Source organism: Arachis hypogaea, chromosome 16, assembly GCF_003086295.3.
Source record: "Arachis hypogaea cultivar Tifrunner chromosome 16, arahy.Tifrunner.gnm2.J5K5, whole genome shotgun sequence".
Taxonomy (NCBI): Eukaryota; Viridiplantae; Streptophyta; class Magnoliopsida; order Fabales; family Fabaceae; genus Arachis; species Arachis hypogaea.
In genome coordinates, this window is record NC_092051.1 from 18,423,518 (window position 1) to 18,444,726 (window position 21,209).

Sequence of the window (21,209 nt, forward strand, 5' to 3'; positions counted from 1 at the left end):
GAACCAATAATATCGCAAAAGCCACCGAAGAGTCCTAAGCCTGGCGGGCCTGGTGGACCCCAACCAGGAGGACCTGGGCCTCCTGGGCCTGGACCGCCTGGCCCCATATTTCTATGCGGGAATCTTAAATCAAATAAAATGCAAGACTCTGAACCTAAGAAAAAGGGCAAGGCTTTGATTTTGAGAGCCTTCAAGAATCAAGACTCTGAAAATCTCAACACCAACAAAAAGAAGAAAACTCTATGAAAAGATGTATGAAACCAAGAGGCAGAGTTGCAACTTGCAAGTGAGAGAGGATTCCTTTGGGATTTTTATAGAACACTAAATTAGTTAGCTTAGCCTCGAAGCACCTATTTATCTTGTTCCCGCACCTAATATTCAACTCAAGTTCAACCTTACTTTCAAACTAGCTTCTCCCTCCCCATCTTGTTTATCATATGCTTAAGTTGAAGGTTATTACTCAATAATAATTACAATTTTTGATATTTCGTAAAGATTGGCTTTGAATTATTTAAACAAAAAGTAAATTGTTGAACTATATGAAATTATATGCATTATCATATTGGTTATGTTTCCCTCCCCAATATCAGAAAATAGGACACTCCCTAATGACGGGTTTCATTTCTTCACGATCATGCCTGAAAGAAATGATAAATATAAATACTTTAAATGAATATACATTTAAATATTAAATAATATAATCCCAAATTATGATATTAAGTGGTCATTTCATAATTTTGGTTTATATAGAAATATTCAAGACAAAACGTGTAACCATTTTAATTTAGGAGATCTACATAATTTTAATCTCCATTTATTTTATTAGCGTAAATTACCCTAATTATTATTTTACATTTTTCATGTTGCAATCGGCAACAAGTATTTATTGTAATTTTGCTTCAAAAATGGGGTAAAGGGGGAAAAGATTATATATAAAAAAAAGTTTAAAAAGAAAAAAAAGGAACAAAAGGAGCATAAAATACAGCCAAACTGAGTTATGGCAAATTGATATTTTTTTTGTTTGATAGATATGACAAATTGATGTTAAGTTATTAACATTTAACAAGACTCTGCATGCCAAAGAATAAAAGGCATGCTGCAATAACTCCCACTGTGCTTCAGTTATGTATGCTGACTAAAACCAAATAATACAAAATATAAAAGATTTTCCGATAACGTATCTGATTCATGTGTTGGTGTTTGCTATAACAAGAGAGGAAGCTCATAAAATCTACTACTTCCACCCAGTTTCCCACTTTCTAAGGTTGCAGGTGCGAAAATGTTCCTGTCACCCTTTGTTAGCAGTAAATAAGAAAACCCAAAATATTATGATTAGCTCACCCTGTACACAAAACCTTCCTTGAGCTCGGAATATTTTACATTATGGCAGCCAATCCCAAAGGTTCTCCATCATCAACTCTGGATTCAGAAGCATTGCCTGAGCTGCGTGGTCTTGCTGAAAAGCAGAAGTACCAGATGTAAAAAAAAAATAATACCAACAAAACAGGATTGAAAAACTAACGCACAAAAAGCCATTGCTTACTTGAAACGTTTGTAATGATGTTCACGCTTTTCTGAGCTGCAAGTGCTTTCAATTTGTTACCACTTGCTAAGATAAGCAAGCTTTTCATGTGCTGCTTTTGCTCCTTTGGACTCAATGTTTTTGTTAGAGATTCCTCAAAAGCAAGCAAGTCGTGAGGGGTAATAGAGGGCAGAGACATTAAAACCTAAAATTGAGTTTGAAAGAAACATGTTACTCAATAGCAATGTTCCGGTGTCAAATACTCTGTAAGGGTATACCAAATGCAGCATTGGAAAATCAACTTACCTGCCGGGGAGCCGGGTGTCTATCACAAAGATACACAAATATTTCACGGCAGAGACCAATTAGATCAGCACTGATTATTGCATTTGATTCAAGGGCTAAGCCTTGAATAATTGAAGAAAAGAGATCTCTGGAGACAAATTCCACTAGTTCTGAATGATTTGTTACAATCGAAAGAGCTACCAACACAGAGCAATAAGAAGAAATCTTTGTCACAGCTTCACCATCCGTCCATGTAAAAGCCTCTAAACACATGCGTAGCGTTGGAAGAGCCAAACCATGCTTCAGAAGGAAACTGTCGCACGAGAAATTGTAAGGAAAAGAATATAGAATCTCAATCTTAAGTTACTAAATACAAAAGAACTTCCATAAATGAAACACATTACATGACAAGCAGAAAGCATACCCAACCATAGAGCTTGATGCAAATGTGTCCAAGCTTTTCAGTGAAGACGTGTCTAATCGACTAACGTGCCCAGACTGTTCCAAAGAAGGGATTCCAGGATTAAGGGGAGGAGAAGCAATTACAGAGAGAAGTGAACATATCTCTCGTGTGAGATCTCTCAGAAGCTTTTCCTCCATCACCTCCACTTTTAGGTCTGATCCACTAATAATTTCAATAACATCTGGAACCTTTGCTCTACCGTCTTGTAGAAGACATGACCATGAACAGCTGAGCGCCTGCTGAGCATGGACAAATAATGGGTGCAGAAGCTTTTCTAGCCAAGTCTCCCACATATTCAAAGGGCAATGCTTAACCAAAGGTATCAAAACGGAATGAACAAGCTGCCTTATATGCCTGAACTCCATCGACTGTATGTTCTCCATTAGTGCAAACGCAACAGAATGCACATCCAAAGTTTTGAAAAAGGAATCCCCAATTGTTGTGGACAAACCCAATACATTATATCTGTCCATGTATAACCCAAGGATCAATTGCTAAAATGGAAAAGTATATACACAATAATAAAGGCGTCATAGTCTCTCAGATACAGAACTTTCTTCTATTCACCAGGAAATTTTTATCTTTGGGTCTTTTGAGACACTTATTGCAAAAACAACACAATGAAGGGGGAATACCATTGATGTCTTTCCTCATAAATTATGAATTGTAATGAAAAGAAAGGTTTTTTTCCCTTTCTTGTAAATATGTATGTGATTATGTGTGCTTACCCGCTGTCTCTGATTCCTTTTAGCCAATTTCGTATATCTGATTCATTAGGTTCAGCATATCCTTCCTTACTCTTGTCAACATTAGCCAACGAACCCTTTGGAACCTTGGGGTTCCCTTCTCCAAGAAGAGTGAACCTTTCAACATCACTCATGATCATTGCAGCTTGGATCTCTCCAGGTAAAGTTTGACGTACAGATGGAGACCAAAGGGAATGTATAGTGCGAAGTAGCTGGGAAATAAGAACACAAACCGCTTAATACAAAGTACTCAGTGAACATGCAAGATATTGAACCTTTTACAGAAGAATATTAGAGGAAACACAGTACGGCAAGCCTCTTAAGGGAAGAATGCATACTTTCAACAGAGGAGTCAGCATCCATGACACATGGGGGGATATTGGATTTATAGGAGTTGAATCCGGTGTTGAGCTGTTTTCAGGATTCCAATTAGCTTTCTTGATTCCACTCCTCTTAAGTGCCTTCTCAAAGAATGTCACACTGTGAAAACTTGACCACATAACTTGTGCTTCTGAGAACAAGTAAACCAGGCCATATGGTTCAGATAAATACTTATCCTGCCATTCCGAATGTGTCCACTCTTGGCTCAAAGGTTCCAATAACCATGCTAAAACTTCTTGCTGCTGTTGAATCCTGTGCAGTTAAGGAATAACAAGAAAAGGTTAATTGGATATCTTAACTGAGTATACACCAAAATGAAAGGAATATTGACAGAATTATCTGCTATATCCGATCATTACCCAGCAACAGAAGCCATCACAAGAAAAGCTTCACCTAGAAGATTATGCTCTCCTCGAAGCAAACAACCTTCCCTTTGCAAACATCCAATGGTATTGGCAATGCCCTGCATATAACATTGCAAGAGTAGATAAACACACTAGATCTCCCAAACTATGCTCTGGACATCAGAGCACTTTCAACTTAAGATTATATGAATTGTCCACAAGACCAGCTACTTGAATTGTTGAACAACTGATGTTTAAAGAATACACCTTCATATGAGGCAGGATACTTTTATCAGCTGTTTTGGCTATCCGAATAAATGATGTACAAATCTGCAACCTTGCACGCCGTGCACTAGAAGTCGAAGTATCCTAACATGAGAATATACAATATTAAACTCTCCAGAGTTTCCCAGTAGTTGGAAATAAAGAAAAGCGGTTATAGAGGGAACCTTGACTGCAATGGGAAGGGATGTGAGGAGTTCAAAAAGTTTATTGATAACACTGCCAACTGCATCTGAGGAATACTTCAAGAAAGGGCCCATTGCATCCAAATAGTGACCAAGTACTTCCACAAGTGCGGGTTCCGTCCATTTCAATGAAAGAAATTGCTGAAGTAAACCTTCAAGACACAGCAACCAAAGATATTAAGGCAGTCCAACTACACATACATAAAAACAGCATAAATAAGAATTAACTAACCGTCAAATGTTCTTCGTAATGCAAACTGCATTTCAGCATTTGCCTTGGCAAAATCATTGGATTCATCAAAAACTGTACTCACAATATTCTCTAAAATCAACTGCATGCTTTCCATCAATGCTAAGTCCTAAAGTGAGAAAAGCACAATTCTTGATGGTCAGTTACACAAGCATGAAATGAAGTTGAGAAGACAATTAGAAATTATAAAATGTCAAACAATATTACAGTCCATTCAAAATCAAAATAGAATGTCTTTAAACCTGAGTTTGAGTTGGTGAAACCAAGAGACTCTTGATGATTGCATCAATTTTTTCGGAAACTTTAGCAGCTGCCACCAAGGGTTTGCAAGAGGAAACGAACCTAATCAACTCCAACTGTTTTGAGAACCAATCAGGGGTCATTTTTTATTGAAAAGGTTAAGCTGACTTGAAGTTCTATATATATGGGGAAAAAAAACAATGGGTAGAGAAAGAACTATAACAGCAGAAAATAAAGTAAAATTGAAATAACAATAAAGGAAAATTTGAGTTTACTGAAACTGAACTTACAAGTTTCCTATACATATGCAAAACTTAAAAAAAAAAAAAAAGCAAAAACAAAAAAATAATTTTGTAAAAGGAAAACTAAAAACAGTAACATTTCAGCTTCAAGGAATATCAATAGACCACAAGTATTCTATACTAGTGACTCGCAAAGTGGGAATTCCTTGAATCTATGCTGAATAAAAAAGTTTCCTGCAGATTCACATAAAGTCAATGGGAACTTTCAAAGTAATAAGTTGCTATTGGAACTTCCATATATACATCCAGATTCAGCAACATAGGAATATAACAAATACAATCACTAGTTGAAATTTTTATGGTAAACATAAAGCATATCTTAAAGAAGAAAAAAAAAAAAACATACTGTAGCAGACTGTATTATTTAACGTAATATACGAATGTTAAACATACCAGCCTAGAGCGATATTGGCTGAATTCACCCTTCCCCTCAAAGTCATCACTCCACAACTCCAACACCCCTAAAGACAGTGCAGTATCGGGTAGGATTTTCTCTCTCTTGAGCATGTGAGGGAAAGATGTTTCCAAAATTGCACCACAGAAATCATCATTCACAAAGCTTAGAATCTTTTTCTTTACATTTTCAGCATCTCCAGAACCTGAACTACTAACGGCTGAATGCGAGGAACTTTTTGGTTTTGACATTAAATCCCTCATTAGCACCTGCAAGTTGGGGAAAGAAATAGCAGAGATGAATGTTTGGTACACAGCTTTGGCTAAAAAAGCCAGAACGGCGATTTTGTACAACAATTCAACATACCAGCCAGAAGTGCACGGATTGGAAATGAATGGCAAACTTGAAATGTCGGAAAAACCCCAGCATCTAGAGAGAAATACATGGGAACAAAATGAGTGTTAAATCAAAATCCAAAATAAGCACATCTCCAGTAAAATAGTAGTTAAATGATAAGGCGAAATTTTCTCTTGAAAAATATAACAGATGGAAAGAAATTTGTTAGACAAATTTTGTAAATGTATTAGAAAGCCAGGATATTCTGTTAAGATGCAATTATCCTTTCAGTCAAGTTTCACAAGAACTAAAGTCAAACAGATGTATGAATGGTGTTAACATTAAAACAAGAATATATGACAAATTTGTCAAAGAGAAATCAACTGAACATCTAATTCAATATTTTATAACTAATAACTAACTACCTGTTCAAGATAGAAAGGAAGTATGCTGCTATCTCCAGCAATACTTTGCAAGTTAGAAGCGCCTAGTGACACCATATTTTCACATATAAATTCCACGAATTCATATTCACCCTCATCTATAGATCCTGGATTTGAGCCAGATCTGTACAAAAACTCTCTAGATATGTTCATCAAGATTTGAAAGATAGTAATTATAGCTTGGTCAAATTTAGAAGCAGAAGCATCGATGGGCCTCTTCCTACAATGACAATTTAGGGTAAACCATGATACTGTTGATCAGTGACAATGAAAAGAAGAATAATATAACTAGAATATTTCAGCTATTACAGAACAACAATACATACCTTGGGGAGACAAGTTTGAAAAACTCACAAGCATGAAGTCGAAAATCAGGAGCAGATAGTAGGAAACCACATCTGTTGAGAGTTGACAGAAACCAATTGAGAGGAAAAGCAAAAAGCACACAAGGTTATATACCAAGATTATTATTATTACATTGAGCTTGATTATAAATAAAGATATTACCCATTAATGATGCCAGCATCGGCAAGATCGGACAATGGAGCCCACTCAGCATATGCATTTATTGCATTTAGTGTAGCTGTTACAGTAGCAGCATGCAGTTTGGCAATTTCCATCTGGTTTCTACCAGCTTCATTTAGTGCAGCTGCAAAGTGTGTTTCCAGTAACTGCATGAAGCCTCACAACATTAACAATAATAGTTGCATTTGGCAACAACTTCTAACAAGATTTGGAGAAGAGATTTACAGTGTATAGGAGAGGCAAAATTTCAGGCAGTGATTCAGTTAGCCCACGCAAGAGTAGCCTTCGGCGATCACCTGAGTACATAAAAATTGCGAGTAAGAAGGGCACCTAGCACTTCACAGAAAGGGAAGTCACTCACGACCAAATGTATTGGGTTGGGATCGTATATGCGATACTCTCCTTTACAACACCTAGTTTACTCGTATAAACACACTCCAAGATCCAAAATCACCACTTTAATGTACCCCATTATATACAGCCCCTTCCCACATGGCCACATCATTGACTCCTTTTATTTTTTCGTCGTTCGCCAACATGGATGGTAGAGGGTTGGGTGTTGTTGAGAGAAATGGAAAAATTTCACAAATACAAAAATAATGTTTAGTCAATTATTAATTAACAGGGAAAAACCCTAATTCATAGAGTGGCTGTACAAAGTTTCAACTTGAAAACTGTGTATTACATTCTTTCACACACACAACCCCCTAGGTTAGAAAAATGAAGCCATTGTTAACCTTCTAAGTCTTCATTATGAACTGTAATATCTTCAGGAAGCCAACGAAGAATCATTGAAACTAATTCAGCCTGATACATAATCACAAAATGTAAAAGGCAAAGTAAGCATTTGAAACAGAATGAACTCCGGCAGTGGGGCAATAAAAATACTGCAAGTAGGGTAACATGAAAATTACTTGTATTGGACCCTTGCTGGATAGAGAAACCAATGATGGAAACATTTCCTTCCATAGATTAAGCCCCTCTCTTCTAATTATCTGTAAAAGAGCCACCAATTATAGATTATGCAATGCCCAATTGCAACTGTGAAAGAGTAACAAGCAACATAAATGAACATGAAGAGCATCGTCATAAATACCTCAGCAACGAGGGCAGCCGTCTGGCTTTTAAGAGCCCAATCTTCACAGGGATCAGCAGTCTCAGACATTAAATCAATGGAGAGATTTGCAAAGTTCTTGTGCTCTGCGGAGCTTAGTTCGTCCCACCTTAATCGCACCAAATGCTGTAAAGATACATGGGTTTTATAAGCACAAGGGTAACAACTAAAATAAAATTATTATTGAAAAGCAAGATAAAACCCCTAGGAAAGGAAGGAGCAACAGGATTTGAGCTTGAACCTGCAGCATTTTAAAAGCGTGTAAACGGATTTCAGAGGACCAGTTCCTTTTTACCAAAAGGAACGACGTGTTTGCCAATATCCGAATATCACCAGCCTTGATCTGAAGAAGTGTTAAATAGATTAGAATTCGGTAGTTAATGGCTAATAACAAACTACAAATATTAATCACCCTTAAGTAGCAGTTATAATAGGCTAATAGCACTACTAGTACCAGCAAGAATGGTAGAAAGAAATTAGATTTACATCAACAATGCAATGATACATTAGTTATTGACGACACAAGCTACCTAAAAAAATTGTAATCAATTTGGCTAAGGTTATCCTTTATTTGTATTTTAAATTGCAAATAAAATAAAATAAACCTGTTCTAAAAGAATATCAAATGAAGCAATCAATTACTACAGCCCAAAAATATCAAACTTATATAAAAGTAATGTGATTCCTGCCATCTATCATTCTCTAATTTCAATCAACAAAATGATTCCCCTTAGATGCGCATTAGCTGCACTTGTTTCTTCCCAAAGCTCGGTTTCCTTAATTCATTTCCCTTTTGTATTTTTGGTATTTGTATTTTGAGTTGCCACTTGAAATCTTAATTTTGATGCTTAATGAATTGTTTTAACCGGCAGCAGGAACAATCGGAATAAAATAATTTCAAAGTATAAAAGAACAAAATGAAAAACCATAGTCACCCGAAAATAATGAATTTAAAATGGAAATCACACCCATATAACTTAGAGATACACCCAATAGTAACCTATAATTACATAGCAACTTATGCCAGAAAACTTGAGAAAGTGGATGATTTCAAACTATAGATTAATAATTGCAGCTGGGAGCCTGTGCCGTTCCTTTGAATCAAACACCGCACAATCTCTAACTGTTTTTCTAAGGAGTGTGTTATATATATACTAGGGCTTCATAATGTTGATTTGTTTACAAGGAACGATTGCCAAGCTTTCCAAAGGCAAATGAATCAATATATAAGGTCGGTTTTGTTTTCTATCTCTGACTCCATCTTCATAAACAAATTTATTTCTATCTCTTCTGATACAGTATACAAAATCACAAACGCAGCATAGAATATATGACTAGGGTTATTCCTTTGCAGTGAAAATGAAAAACAAACAAGCAAAGAAATGAACAAGAGATAATCATGAGATTTTACGGTGGTTAACAGAAACAAAGCGCAGAACAATGGAAAATGGAACAGCGAGATTATGCATAACAGTGAATGTATGCAATGCATGATGATCGGCATGATGAAAGGAGAATGGAATTGAGCAGCGATGCCCTAAAGAGAGAGAAAGAGAGAAACGGGGGTTACAGAATCGAGAAAAGAGACGGCGGCTTTGCGAGCGTCGGGAGTGGAGGACCAATCAAGGGCAGTGGCAATAGCTTGGGCGACATTGTTGGCGATGGAGTTAGTGTCTTCCATTCTTTCCTTGCTTCACACTCTTTCCTTCCTTCTTTTTCTTTTTGCTTTTGCTTTTGTTGAATGTTGAGAGAAACTCAAATCCACACTCTTCTTAGTGAGTCAATCACAGTAAGAGGCAAGGAAAGAGAGGGGGATTCCGTTTTATACGAGTGAGTGGGGAGATGGAGAATTGGAGAGAGGTGGGTGTTGGGTTTTAGTGACCACTTGAAATTCTGATGCCCCTACACTCCTCATCAAATGTTTTAAAAAAATAAAACTTTCTAGCGCATTTTTTTAATAATATAAAAGATACTCTTTTCTTAATTTTTATCTATTATTTTTAATATTAAAAATAAAATTTTCAAATAATATATCATATATGTAACATTTTTTATCTAACGAAATATTTATGTCACATGAAAAATATTTTTATAAAAAAATATTAATTAAAATATAAATATATTTTATATTAAATAATTTAATTAAATATATTAAATATATTAAATTATCTAATAATTCTTAATTATTATGATTTTATTCTATTGATAAGACACATTTATCTATTGATATAGCAATAATTGAAGAATTTAGATTTTTTAAAATAAAAAATTTGATAAAATAATAAAATAAAAAAATTAATTATTGTTAATTTTGTAATTTTTATAAAATATATATTCTATTGTTTTAATTTAAAAATAAGAGTAAAGTATCGTTTTTGTCCTCAACGTTTGGGGTAAGTCCTATTTGTATCCCTAACGTTTAAATCGTCCTATTTGTTTCCTTAACGTTTATAAAAGTGATTCAATGTTATCCTACTATCAATTATACTAACAAATTAGATTATATTTTTCAATTATTCTCATTTGGATGTATTCATTCTCAATTCGGTCTCACTTGGATGTGGTCGACTTTAATATTATACCCACTGTTTGTGTTTAGATTCAATTACATCCCTAAAAAAATGAATTATGTAAATGTTGTAGGAATTAGTTTCAACATTTGATGAGCTATTTTTTGGAGTAGATCATCGATTCTATCCCAAACATTTGTATTCTAACTTCAATAAGAGATTTTAAAAACTCAAGGTAAAGCGCTCATGATGTGTAGGATAACATTGAATCACTTTTACAAACGTTAGGGATACAAATAAGACGATTTAAACGTTAGGAATACAAATAGGATTTACCCTAAACGTCGGAGATAAAAACGATACTTTACTCTAAAAATAATTAATCTTTATTTTACCAATTTTTTCATTTTAAAAGATCTTATCCATAATTAAAAATCAACTTATCATATGATTAGCGGATTAAAGGATAATTAACCATTTTATATTTTACAAAATTGTCCATTTTAAAACAAATAAAGGGATTTTGCTTTAGACATTCATTTTTACTCCATTCAGTTTTTTCATCTCTATACTTAAATATGTCTATAAAAACATTAATTTATATGGAGATAGAAATGAGTCAAATGACAATAAAATAGAACGGGATGAATATTTTATTACTCATACCCGCTTCAAACATTAACTATTTGTTATTTTACTTGCTATATTACAAGTATTTTATTTATCGTAAATTCATAATTATGGATGCTTTACAAACCTATATAATTTTCCATATGATATAATTGACAATAATTTGAACTATTATTAATTCATTCAACTATTTGTTAATATATTTCTTTTAATTTAATAAATCAAATTAATTATATTAATTATTTATATCAACTAATTAATTTGATTAATTTTACAAATATTTTTATTTAATTTAATTAGAATAAATATTAAATTATTTAATATTAGTGATGGAGTTGACACAAAATGTTCTTAGATGTGTTTTTTATTTATTTCTTTTAATTTATTAAACCAAATATATTAATTATTAATATGAACTAATTGATTTGATAAATTCTTAAAAATATCTCCTTATTTAACTTGTTTGATTCACTCCAATTCATTAGTTACGACTAATATATGTTATTTAATTTAGTTTATTGTCCATTCTATGTTTTATGTATCAAGATAGTAAATATAATTTTATTTTAATTTTGTTTTTAACATTTAATTTTAATTTTATCCTTGATGTTTTAATATATTATAGTTATATCACTAAGATAAATAACATTAATTATAATTAATAAATTATATTAATTATTTGAATTGACCAAACTAAATATTAAATTATTTAATAAATAATAAATAAAGAAGTAAAATAAATAAATTTAATTTAAATTATTCTCTTATTATTTTTTATATATATAAAATCAGAATATGCTTTATATCTCTTTTCTCTATCTGCTTCATACATAATTTTTGTAATTTTTTATTTTGTTTATCTATTTTGTCATTTTTTATGATTTTATTTTATATTATTTTTTTGTATTCTGATTAATATTTGTTAAGAGTGTTATTATTTTGTTTATAAATGTTTCTAATTTTTTATAATATTTTTTAGAATTTGATTAATAATTTTTTGTAATGTTTTTTATTTTTAATAAAAATATTTTTTAATTTTTGTTTTTAATCTTTTATATTTATTAATTATACTAAATTTTTTTATATTATATTTATTGACTATACGTATTGTCTTTCCTTTTTTTTTTACTTTTTTGAATTATTTTTTAATCTTATTTTTAATTATTTATTTTATTTTTACCTCTCGTATGTTTATTATATTTCACTTCGTCTTAGTCTTAATCTCATGATTATCTTTTAATTGTGTAAAATTAAATAATTTTTCAAAAACACTTAAATATATTATTTATTGTATATAATAATTAGAATAAATAAATAAATATAAATTAAATATATAATTTATTTTGAATTTAAATTAAAAATTGAATAAATTATCATAAAAATATCAATCAATTTTGTCAGAAGTTTCTGCATAACTTCATTTAAAATTTAATTACTCTATTGATTCTTATAGTTTTACAAAATTTATAATTAGGTCCTTATATTTTTTTCTTTCAGTTAAATCTCTATATTGCTTTTAATTTTGTAATTAAATCCTTATCAGTGTAGAACATATTAGAATTAATAGAATAATTTTTCACAAATTGAAGGCATCCACAATTAAGAACTTAAGTAGATCTTTTATCACACATTTTTTTAAAGAAATATTCTATTAATTTTAATATTTTTTATACAAAAATGACTTAATTACAAAGTTAAAAGTATTATAGGGATCCAATTGAAAAAAAATAAAAATTTAATTATAATTTTGGTAAAACTATAAAGACCAATAGAATAATTAAACATTCATTTAATAGTAAAAATCTCTTTACAGCCACTAAAGTCGTTGATACAAAAAAAGTTATAAGTTCTCATACAATAAAATAAAATATATATAAAATAAATAACACATGAAATTTCAAAGTTATTAATTATATAGACTATGGATAATTTTTTAACTCGAAATTCTTATGAATCAACATCTAATTTTTTAATTTTTTTACATTTTTTATATTTATCCAAATTGATCAACATTTAAATTGTTTATACATTATTTTTTTAAATATTATGATTTCGCAAGTTATAATATGTGATATTAGATATTGTTATATATATAAAAATTACTTTGTCAATCAAATTATAGGATAGTATGATCATTTATTTTTTTAATGACAATTATTGTCGAATTAAATAGTGTAAGAAATTAGAAAAAAAAATATTTACCAATCCAACGGATAATAATTTATTTTCTTCTAGAATAAATTATTGAATAAGTAAAGTTATTACGAATTTTTTTACACAAACTAATACTCAACGATGTTGTTTCAGTAATGTTATCAAGAAACATTAACCAATCCAATCACTTTTATAATGGCACAAGTTTATAAATTTTGAAACTTGAAAAGTATATAAACGTTGATCATATTGTTTTGACTTTAAGAATAAATATAATACCAATAAATAAAATTGTCCCACATAAACTTTAACAAAGTGAAGACTCACATGCAGTCATCTTCATGTGAAATTGATAATTGAAAATCGTTAGATAATTTAACGCACTTAACTAAATTTATCATTTAACAGTTCTCAATCATCAACTCATGCAAATAAGCGCATGTAAATTTTCACTTTTCAATAAAGACAAAACTCCATAAGGATTGTCATCAATAAGAAATTATTCTACTTTAAAGATGAATACTATTTTTTGCATAATATTTTTCAATTTTGCAAACTTTAAACACAGATACTAATTTTTTTCATGGTATTTCCTAACTTGGTAAGTCGAAGACTAATCTACCTCGAATTAAAGCTCCATTAAAAATTTATGGCTAGTTAATAGTTCCTACACATAAAACAGGATTCAAATTTGATACTAAACAAACAAGTGAAATAATCATTCAACTAACTTAAATTAGTTGAGACAAATACTATTTATTTTTAATGCTTTTAACATTAAAAATTAGGGAAAAGCTCTACATCTATGTAAAAAATACATGGATGTTATCCAAGTAACTTCTTCCACACACGCATTTTTCTACCCCACAGTCGTTTGTTATACACGCGCCTCATATAATGTATCGTGTTTTCGTTCTTCTTCTTCTTCTTCAACCTAATAAAATTCGTCGTTCTCCTCTATTCGCGCTTTTCTTCTTTGCTTGCATTCTTCATTATTGATCTGCATTGAATTCAACGTGATAACCTCCATCGTTCTTCTTCTTCTTCGTTTTCTTCTTCGATCTACACTTTTGAATGGAAACAATGAATGATTCAACTTCAAATCAATTGAATGAGGTTATTACATTGAGACAGCTAGGGAATGATTGCTGCATGCTATCACAATAATCTTAAACATTGAACAAAGTAAAAGGAGGCCACCGAACCGAACAACATTCATTTGGTGAACCAAAATCACAAAGGCCACCGAACCGAACAATGTATACGTGGTGAATAAATGGTGATCAACTTTCAACCAACAATAATAGTATTTCTCCTCCTCTTCCTTCTCCTCCTCACCTTCTACTGCTTCTTCATCAGAGAGAGAAGGAAGAAAAGACAAAAAAATACAGCAGCAACAACAACAAAAGAATGACGATAGGGTTTCAGGATTTATGGTTTTAGGGTTTAGGGTTTATGGGTTCAGGGTTCAATGTGTTTCAAACTTTCGATTCGCCCCGTGTATTAATTTCGGTTCACCGTGTTCATGAGTGAGGGTTTAGGGTTTAGGGGTCTAGGGTTTAGGATTCAGGGTTCAGGGTTTTAGGGGTTTAGGGTTTATGGTAGGGTTCAGGGTTTAGGGTTTAGCATTCAGGGTTCGTTCACTTAGTACTATACAATTGTATTGTGTTCGGTTCACCATGAGTACTGTGTTCGGTTCATTCTGCACTATTCAAAACTCTTCTTCCTCACCTTCTACTACTTCTTCACCAAAGAGAGAAGGAGGAAATTTGGTGAACCGAAATCACAAAGGTCACCGAACCGAACAATGTACATGTGATGAATAAATGGTGATCAACTTTCAATCAACAAGAATAGTATTTCTCCTCCTCTTCCTCCTCCTCCTCCTTCTTCTTTCAAATTTGCGCTCGTAGGTTCTTCTTCTTCTTCAGTTCAATGGATAGTGTAACTAGAGCTTTGAAATTGGTTGTTACTCTGTTCAGTACTTCTTTTGCATGGAGAAATACTACTCTTGTTGATTGAAAGTTGATCACTATTTATTCACCACATGTACATTGTTCGGTTCGGTGGCCTTTGTGATTTCGGTTTACCAAATGAATGTTGTTCGGTTCGGTGACCTCTTTTTACTTTGTTCAATGTTTAAGATTATTGTGATGCGTTTTGGAAGATAATCCAAATCGCACTCATTCAACTGATTTTGAAGTTGATTAATTTATTGTTTCAATTCAAAAGTCCAGATCGAAGAAGAAAACGAAGAAGAAGAACCACAAAAGCTAATTACGTTGAAGTCAATCCAGATCCATAACGAAGAACGCGAGTAGAGAAGAAGAACAAGAACAAGAAAGAAAACGCTAGCAGAGGAGAACGGTGAAGCCTATAACGGAAGAAGTAACGGTTTTTCATAATGAGCGGACGCGCGTTTTCACTCTCATTAATGCACGTGACTCTATTTGGGATTAAGCCAACTTAGTTACATGATTATATGGATGTGTAGCGCACCCAAAATTATTAAACTTTGGTTTTAATTGTAACTTTGTAAACAGAAATATATACTAATTATATTACAAATTTTAAACAATATTTAAAAAAATTAATTTATCAAACTAAATTCATCAAATTCAATAATTTACCCTTTATTTATGTATGTATAGGGTAGGTATGAAACCGGTGTCGAGCCATGCGACCACTTCTTACACTAACCCCTTACCCAAACAATCAATTTTATTAAGTATTGCTCGTACCGAGATAAACCTATAACGGTTGAAAAACATGTCCCATATTGTGCCAGGTCGAACCGACTCAAATTGGTGTTTAACCGTAGAGATAGATTACTGGCCCCATGTGGAATGTGAGCTGTCACATTTTCCCATACCCAAGCGTAGAAATTACACAACCCTGCTTTGTGCCATTGGAAACCTTCAACGATTGTCCTCTATCTTTTTTTGGGATTACATACTGTGTTAAGTTGTCTCTTTTCTTGGAGAATAAGATTCCTATTATAACCTAGTTTCTTAAAGAGTTGCTCTCAATTGTGAAATGTTACTCTATATTTAGAGGTAAAAGAATTACTGATCACAAAAGAAGGCAAAGGGTAAAAGAAAATAATTGTTTTGGAGATATATTTTCTGAAAAAAAAATAAAAGTAATAGAATTTATTATTTTTGACCAATATTTTTAGCCCACAATTTTAGACATTAGAGTAACAACTGGTCAAAAATAATAAATTATACTAACTTTCTAACCTTCTACTTTTATATTTAAAGTTAGGATTTTGCTAACTTGTACCCTAAAAACATAAGTTAAACATACCATAAAAAAAAATATTTTATAAAAATTATTGCAAAATTTTTTTTTTTTATATTTTCAATGCATTGAATACATCAAAAATATTAAAAATTTTCTATTGTTGTGTTTTTAAAATATACTCTTAGAACACAAATTAGCTAAATTCTTAAAGTAATATCATGTCTTAAAAAGCATTCATTGCTAGATCTCAGATATTAACAAAAGGGACTTCTTTTGAAATGAAATTTACGATGTACATCATGGTAATTCTCTCACCATAAACAAAGGAGGGGAAAAAAGAAAGAGCATTCATCTTAATGAAAACAATTTTTTTTAAGAAAAAAAGAAACTAATATAATAATAGCCATTACTCAGCAGAAGTATATGTTCTTAATTTGACTCTATATGAATGTTATCAAAATCTAAGCTATGGTTTTCTTTCCTTTAACTTTATCCTTGTGTGAACCTTTATGTGGTTTTGATAAATCCAATGCATCAGTTGCGGTGTGTCTCTTGTTTTTTGGCACTCCAATTTCAGCAGCAGCATTACCTATGGGACCTGACCACGCTTGGAATGGTTCCTTTGAATAAATATACGACGTTGTTGAAGTGAAGGAGACATCAATAGGAACAGTATCTGGATCAATACGATGGGAAGATCCCAATGGAAATCCAAGTTGTCCATCTTGATGTGGCGGTGGGAACTTTTCACTCTTGCTCTTAGCATTTGCATGAGTTATTAGACGCCTTCTCTGTTAGGTATGAAATCACAACAAAAAAAAAGGGTCAAATATAAACAAGCAGATATAACATAAATGGGAGTTGCCAAATCCTAACTCTCCTCCATACTCAGCCCCAACCATTGCATTTTATTAAAGCATTATTGGAATGAAGTCTAAAAGCATCACATATGTAATTTGTGATTAATGATAGAAGCAATTTTTTTTTAACATACATCAATGTTGGATTGAATCTCAGCATTGGCTTCAGGAGCAGGAATAGCTTTCACGGCACGATCACGCATGCGATGCTTCCTTGGACCATTAGCCTGAGCTTTGCTTGCAGCCCTTATTCTGATATTCACATTGACAAAGTGTCTTAGAGTTTCTCAATCGTAATAAGAAGGCTAAACTTACACTAGCAGGAATAGACAATAACAACAACAACAACAACAACAACAACAACAAAGCCTTATCCCACTAGGTGTGGTCGGCTACATGGATCAAATGACATCATTGCATTCTATCATGTCTATACTGAGACTGTTGACACGTATATATGGCAGTGTCCATAGACTGTAGGTAAAGTTATTGGTGAGGGGTTGGGAGTGATATCTGTTAAATAGCTTATCTTAGATAATATCATGGTCAATGCCACACATTTTGTTCAGAAATTCCTATCTTCCTCCCATTTGCTCTCTCGAATCTTTTTTAAAACCAATGTTCAAACCCGCACAAAGTTCTAGCATGCAGAAACTGAAATTTAAAAGCAATGATACCTTCTGGCCTCTTCGTCCTGCCGTCTAGCATCCATTTCCTTGCTTGGAGGATATTTTGGAAGACTTGAAGGATCACAAGCATATGGCTCTGTGGTGAAGAACTGCAAAATGTAGAATAGACTAGTAAAGTAAAATAGGAGATTGGTACTATTTTAATTTTTTAATGGGAAAACTATCCAGACTCAACAAGCATAATATCAAAACTGGATTCAAGATCATTTCACTTTATAATTTCATACACCTATATTGCATTAATTATGTATAGGTACTTTATAGTAACCAACCTCACTTCGCAAAGCATCTGAGGCAGTTTTCCGTTCGGCAGGATCAAATGCCAGAAGACTTTCGATAAGGGGTAGTGCAGAAGGTGGAAAATCTTTAAATGTCTCTCTTAGGCATCTCTTGTATGGCTCTCGAGGCTTAAACAAGGTGGCGTTAGGCAACTTCGACTTCTTCCAATATTCATCAGAAGGTGAACCACATAGTTTGTATATCTTATGCAGTTGCTCCACCTAAGTCATGCATTAGAGAGTGCGGACAAAAAACAAAGTAAGTATAAACTTAATTGATGTACGCATGGAGATATTACTTCATACAAACTACACAACTATCTATACATGGCACATTAGAATTAAAGTGTATACCTGGGAGATTTAAAGAACATAGACATGAAGAAACAGGTAAAAGTATTGTAGACAATACATGGTAATTATTGATACATGTTGCAAAATTATTGTTTATATCCACATCATTCCTAATATAAAACAAATTCATAAAATTACAAAAGTACTTGTGATTTAGATAACCACGGAACTGAAATATCCTATAAGTAAAGCCAAGAGATGTATGTTACCTCTGTACGACCCGGCATAATTGGCTTTCCAGCCAATAACTCTCCTAAAATGCATCCGGCGCTCCATAGGTCTATACCCACACCATAATCGGTGGCACCAAGAAGCAATTCTGGGGGCCGGTACCAAAGAGTTACTACTCGACTAGTCATGGGATGCTTATGGTTTGGATCGAACAAAGATGCCAGTCCAAAGTCAGCAATCTTAAGTATTCCTTCATTGTCAATGAGAAGATTTGATCCTTTAATATCTCGGTGAAGTACACGACGCTTATGACAATGCTCAAGTCCAGATAGCAGTTGATGCATGTAACATTTGACCTACAATTGAAAGAACAATAGTTGGCAATTTGACGACTTCAAGTACTGCTGTTTGAAAATAAAAGTGTACTAATTATCAAAGGAAGACTATTGAATCGTAAAATTATTAAGGCAAACCTTGTCTAACCTGAGGTTCCGTGAACCTGATTCGTGGGCTCGCAACAAGTCCAGCTAAATCATGCACCATGTAATCAAACACCAAATACAGACTGCAGGACATCCTTGATGTAACTAAGCCTTGCAACTTTACAACATTTGGATGATCCAACCTCCGCAAAATAAGAATCTCTCTAGCCATGAATTTTACACTCTCAGGTTCCAAATTATCAAATCGAACCTTCTTTAGAGCAACAATTTTGCCTGTCATCATGTCTTTAGCTTTGTACACATTACTATATGTTCCTTGCCCGATCTATTATGAAAGGAATAGGAAAAGAAGCTATGAGAATTAAAGAAATATAGTCCCTAATTCCTATATTCAACTGACTCACATAATGTAGATTTCGTTCCTTTCAATTCTACCAACAAATATAGAGTAATGGACAAAAGGACACATAAAAGAGTGTGGTAGTCAAAAATACATACCAAGATTCGTAGATATCATGGTGCATCCAGAGATTGTTTTCGACTGACAAAAATACACACAAAAGATTCGCAAATATCAAACCCTTACTAAGGGCATGACACTTTTGTCCATCCAAAAACAATTTCTGGGTGCACTTTGATGTTTCCGAATCCTTGGTGTGTACTATTGTCCTCTCAAAATTCTTTCATATACTTTTGTCCATTTACTCCACAAATATATCAATAGCTAAAATGAGTTTTACTTTGTGAAAAACTATATTTGCGTCCAACATAATCTGCATTGATGAACTTCAAACCCTATCCACACATGGAAAAATGGCATAATCAATCAAATACTTTTTCCTTTTCATGTTAAACCGCCACAACAATGCACACGAAATCAGTCAAAATTAACTAAAAAAGAAAGCAATAACCTTATCAATCTTCTCAAATGTGTCAGCCTTTCGGGGAATCCAGCCGTTAAGCGCTTCGCCGCACACGGCGGTGAGCCAGGGTGGCCAGCCAGCCGCAACCTGCTCACCCCTTAAATGCTTGGGAGGATTGCTTAGCCGCGGATTCGGTTTCTTCGATCTTCTCCTTTCTCCCCTCGGCTTCTGAACTTCGCTGCCACTCTTCTCTTCCCTGTGGTTACCACCATTGTGATTCCGATTCTGATTCTGAGCCTCTTCCGCGACTCCATCAACCTTATTATTGCTCTTAGAATCAGCACCGAAACTCTTCTCCTCTTTCACCTCTGCGATTATTCCAGAAGACACCTCCCTGCTAATCACACACCCCATTTCTCTCTGAATCCAAGTTTCATCACGCGAACTCCTCTATCCTTTGTGTCATCCTGCAAGAAATTGAGGAGAAGAGACTGATCTGAATTTGAAATAGAAAAAGAAAGTAAAAAAGTTGACCGAGGAAGTTCAAAAGATAAACGAGAATGAAGGGATTCTCAGTGATCTGGTCCGAAAAGGAAAGTGAAAACGAAAGATTTATTAGGTAGCAATTACCCGAGATTTGATGGGTTCTCCAATTAAAAAATAAATAAATAAGAAAATATTTTTTCTTTTTCTTTTTTTCTTTTTTTTTTTACCCTGAAAGGGAAGAGAGAGAAAGAGAGAGATGGTTAGCAGAAGCAGAAGAGTAAAGAAGTGTATGAAAGAGTGGACGATGGTCTTGTCTCTGCTTTTTTGTGTTAGTTTTGTGGTGTTCTCTTTTGGACAGCCGTCTTTTCCGGCTCTTAACACACAACAAAACAAAAACAATCACAATGCCAATTAGAGAAACACACAGATCTCTCTTCCTTCTCCTTCTCTTTCTCCTTCTCACAACTCAAATTAGCCCATTTGGATTAACCTACTAATCTCATCCTATGCTGACTGAAATTTAGGATTTTAATTAAGTGTATTCTAATTTAATGGTAATGTAGTAAATTAGTAATATGTTAAGCAACTAAATACTCAAAAAGTTATTTGTTCTTTAAGAATATTTTTTATTTTCTAAAAGTTTCTAAAATCATTTTTGTTAAGACAGATTATCTGTTAATCATTTTAAAGATAGAATAAGTTTTTTTTATAAC

At 32.9% G+C, this 21,209-nt stretch overlaps 2 protein-coding genes across 5 annotated transcripts; both read right to left on the reverse strand.

Moving 5' to 3' along the window:
* Positions 1-287: 287 nt before the first annotated feature.
* On the reverse strand, positions 288-9,737 carry LOC112758216 (protein HASTY 1). 2 transcript variants are annotated; one of them, XM_072219928.1, is made up of 23 exons: positions 9,383-9,716; positions 8,054-8,155; positions 7,795-7,938; positions 7,613-7,693; positions 7,436-7,505; positions 6,924-6,994; positions 6,681-6,844; positions 6,500-6,571; positions 6,156-6,393; positions 5,761-5,823; positions 5,394-5,663; positions 4,701-4,814; positions 4,441-4,567; positions 4,191-4,360; positions 4,009-4,110; positions 3,757-3,860; positions 3,355-3,649; positions 2,999-3,228; positions 2,232-2,735; positions 1,829-2,120; positions 1,544-1,727; positions 1,342-1,456; positions 288-638 (listed from the first exon to the last, which is right to left on the reverse strand). In XM_072219928.1, the coding sequence occupies exons 1-22, from the start codon at positions 9,491-9,493 to the stop codon at positions 1,377-1,379; spliced, it is 3,588 nt and encodes a 1,195-aa protein (XP_072076029.1). In that variant the 5' UTR covers positions 9,494-9,716; the 3' UTR covers positions 288-638; positions 1,342-1,376. The 2 variants fall into 2 exon arrangements, with proteins under 2 accessions (XP_072076029.1, XP_025662610.1); XM_025806825.3 differs by lacking the exon at positions 288-638 and having other exon boundaries at positions 992-1,456; positions 9,383-9,737.
* A 6,869-nt stretch (positions 9,738-16,606) lies between these two features.
* Positions 16,607-20,919, reverse strand: LOC112758218 (probable serine/threonine-protein kinase At1g54610). 3 transcript variants are annotated; one of them, XM_025806827.3, is made up of 8 exons: positions 20,641-20,919; positions 20,059-20,477; positions 19,188-19,472; positions 18,743-19,060; positions 18,174-18,401; positions 17,890-17,990; positions 17,347-17,464; positions 16,607-17,143 (listed from the first exon to the last, which is right to left on the reverse strand). In XM_025806827.3, the coding sequence occupies exons 2-8, from the start codon at positions 20,422-20,424 to the stop codon at positions 16,814-16,816; spliced, it is 1,746 nt and encodes a 581-aa protein (XP_025662612.1). In that variant the 5' UTR covers positions 20,425-20,477; positions 20,641-20,919; the 3' UTR covers positions 16,607-16,813. The 3 variants fall into 3 exon arrangements, with proteins under 3 accessions (XP_025662612.1, XP_072076030.1, XP_029149536.1); XM_072219929.1 differs by having other exon boundaries at positions 20,724-20,905; XM_029293703.2 differs by lacking the exon at positions 20,641-20,919 and having other exon boundaries at positions 20,059-20,634.
* Between the last annotated feature and the right edge of the window lie 290 nt (positions 20,920-21,209).

Bases quoted from the DNA above. Each gene is read 5' to 3' on its own strand.
- LOC112758216 (XM_072219928.1), bottom strand. From the start codon at position 9,493: ATGGAAGACACTAACTCCATCGCCAACAATGTCGCCCAAGCTATTGCC. The intron at 4,111-4,190 runs GTTCCCTCTATA...TTCTCATGTTAG, and splicing joins CCCTTCCCATTGCAGTCAAG to GATACTTCGACTTCTAGTGC. The intron at 2,736-2,998 runs GTAAGCACACAT...ATACATGGACAG, and splicing joins AAAGGAATCAGAGACAGCGG to ATATAATGTATTGGGTTTGT.
- LOC112758218 (XM_025806827.3), bottom strand. From the start codon at position 20,424: ATGGGGTGTGTGATTAGCAGGGAGGTGTCTTCTGGAATAATCGCAGAG. The intron at 17,465-17,889 runs GTATCATTGCTT...TGTGAATATCAG, and splicing joins CAGGACGAAGAGGCCAGAAG to AATAAGGGCTGCAAGCAAAG. The intron at 17,144-17,346 runs GTATGTTAAAAA...CATACCTAACAG, and splicing joins AGATTCAATCCAACATTGAT to AGAAGGCGTCTAATAACTCA.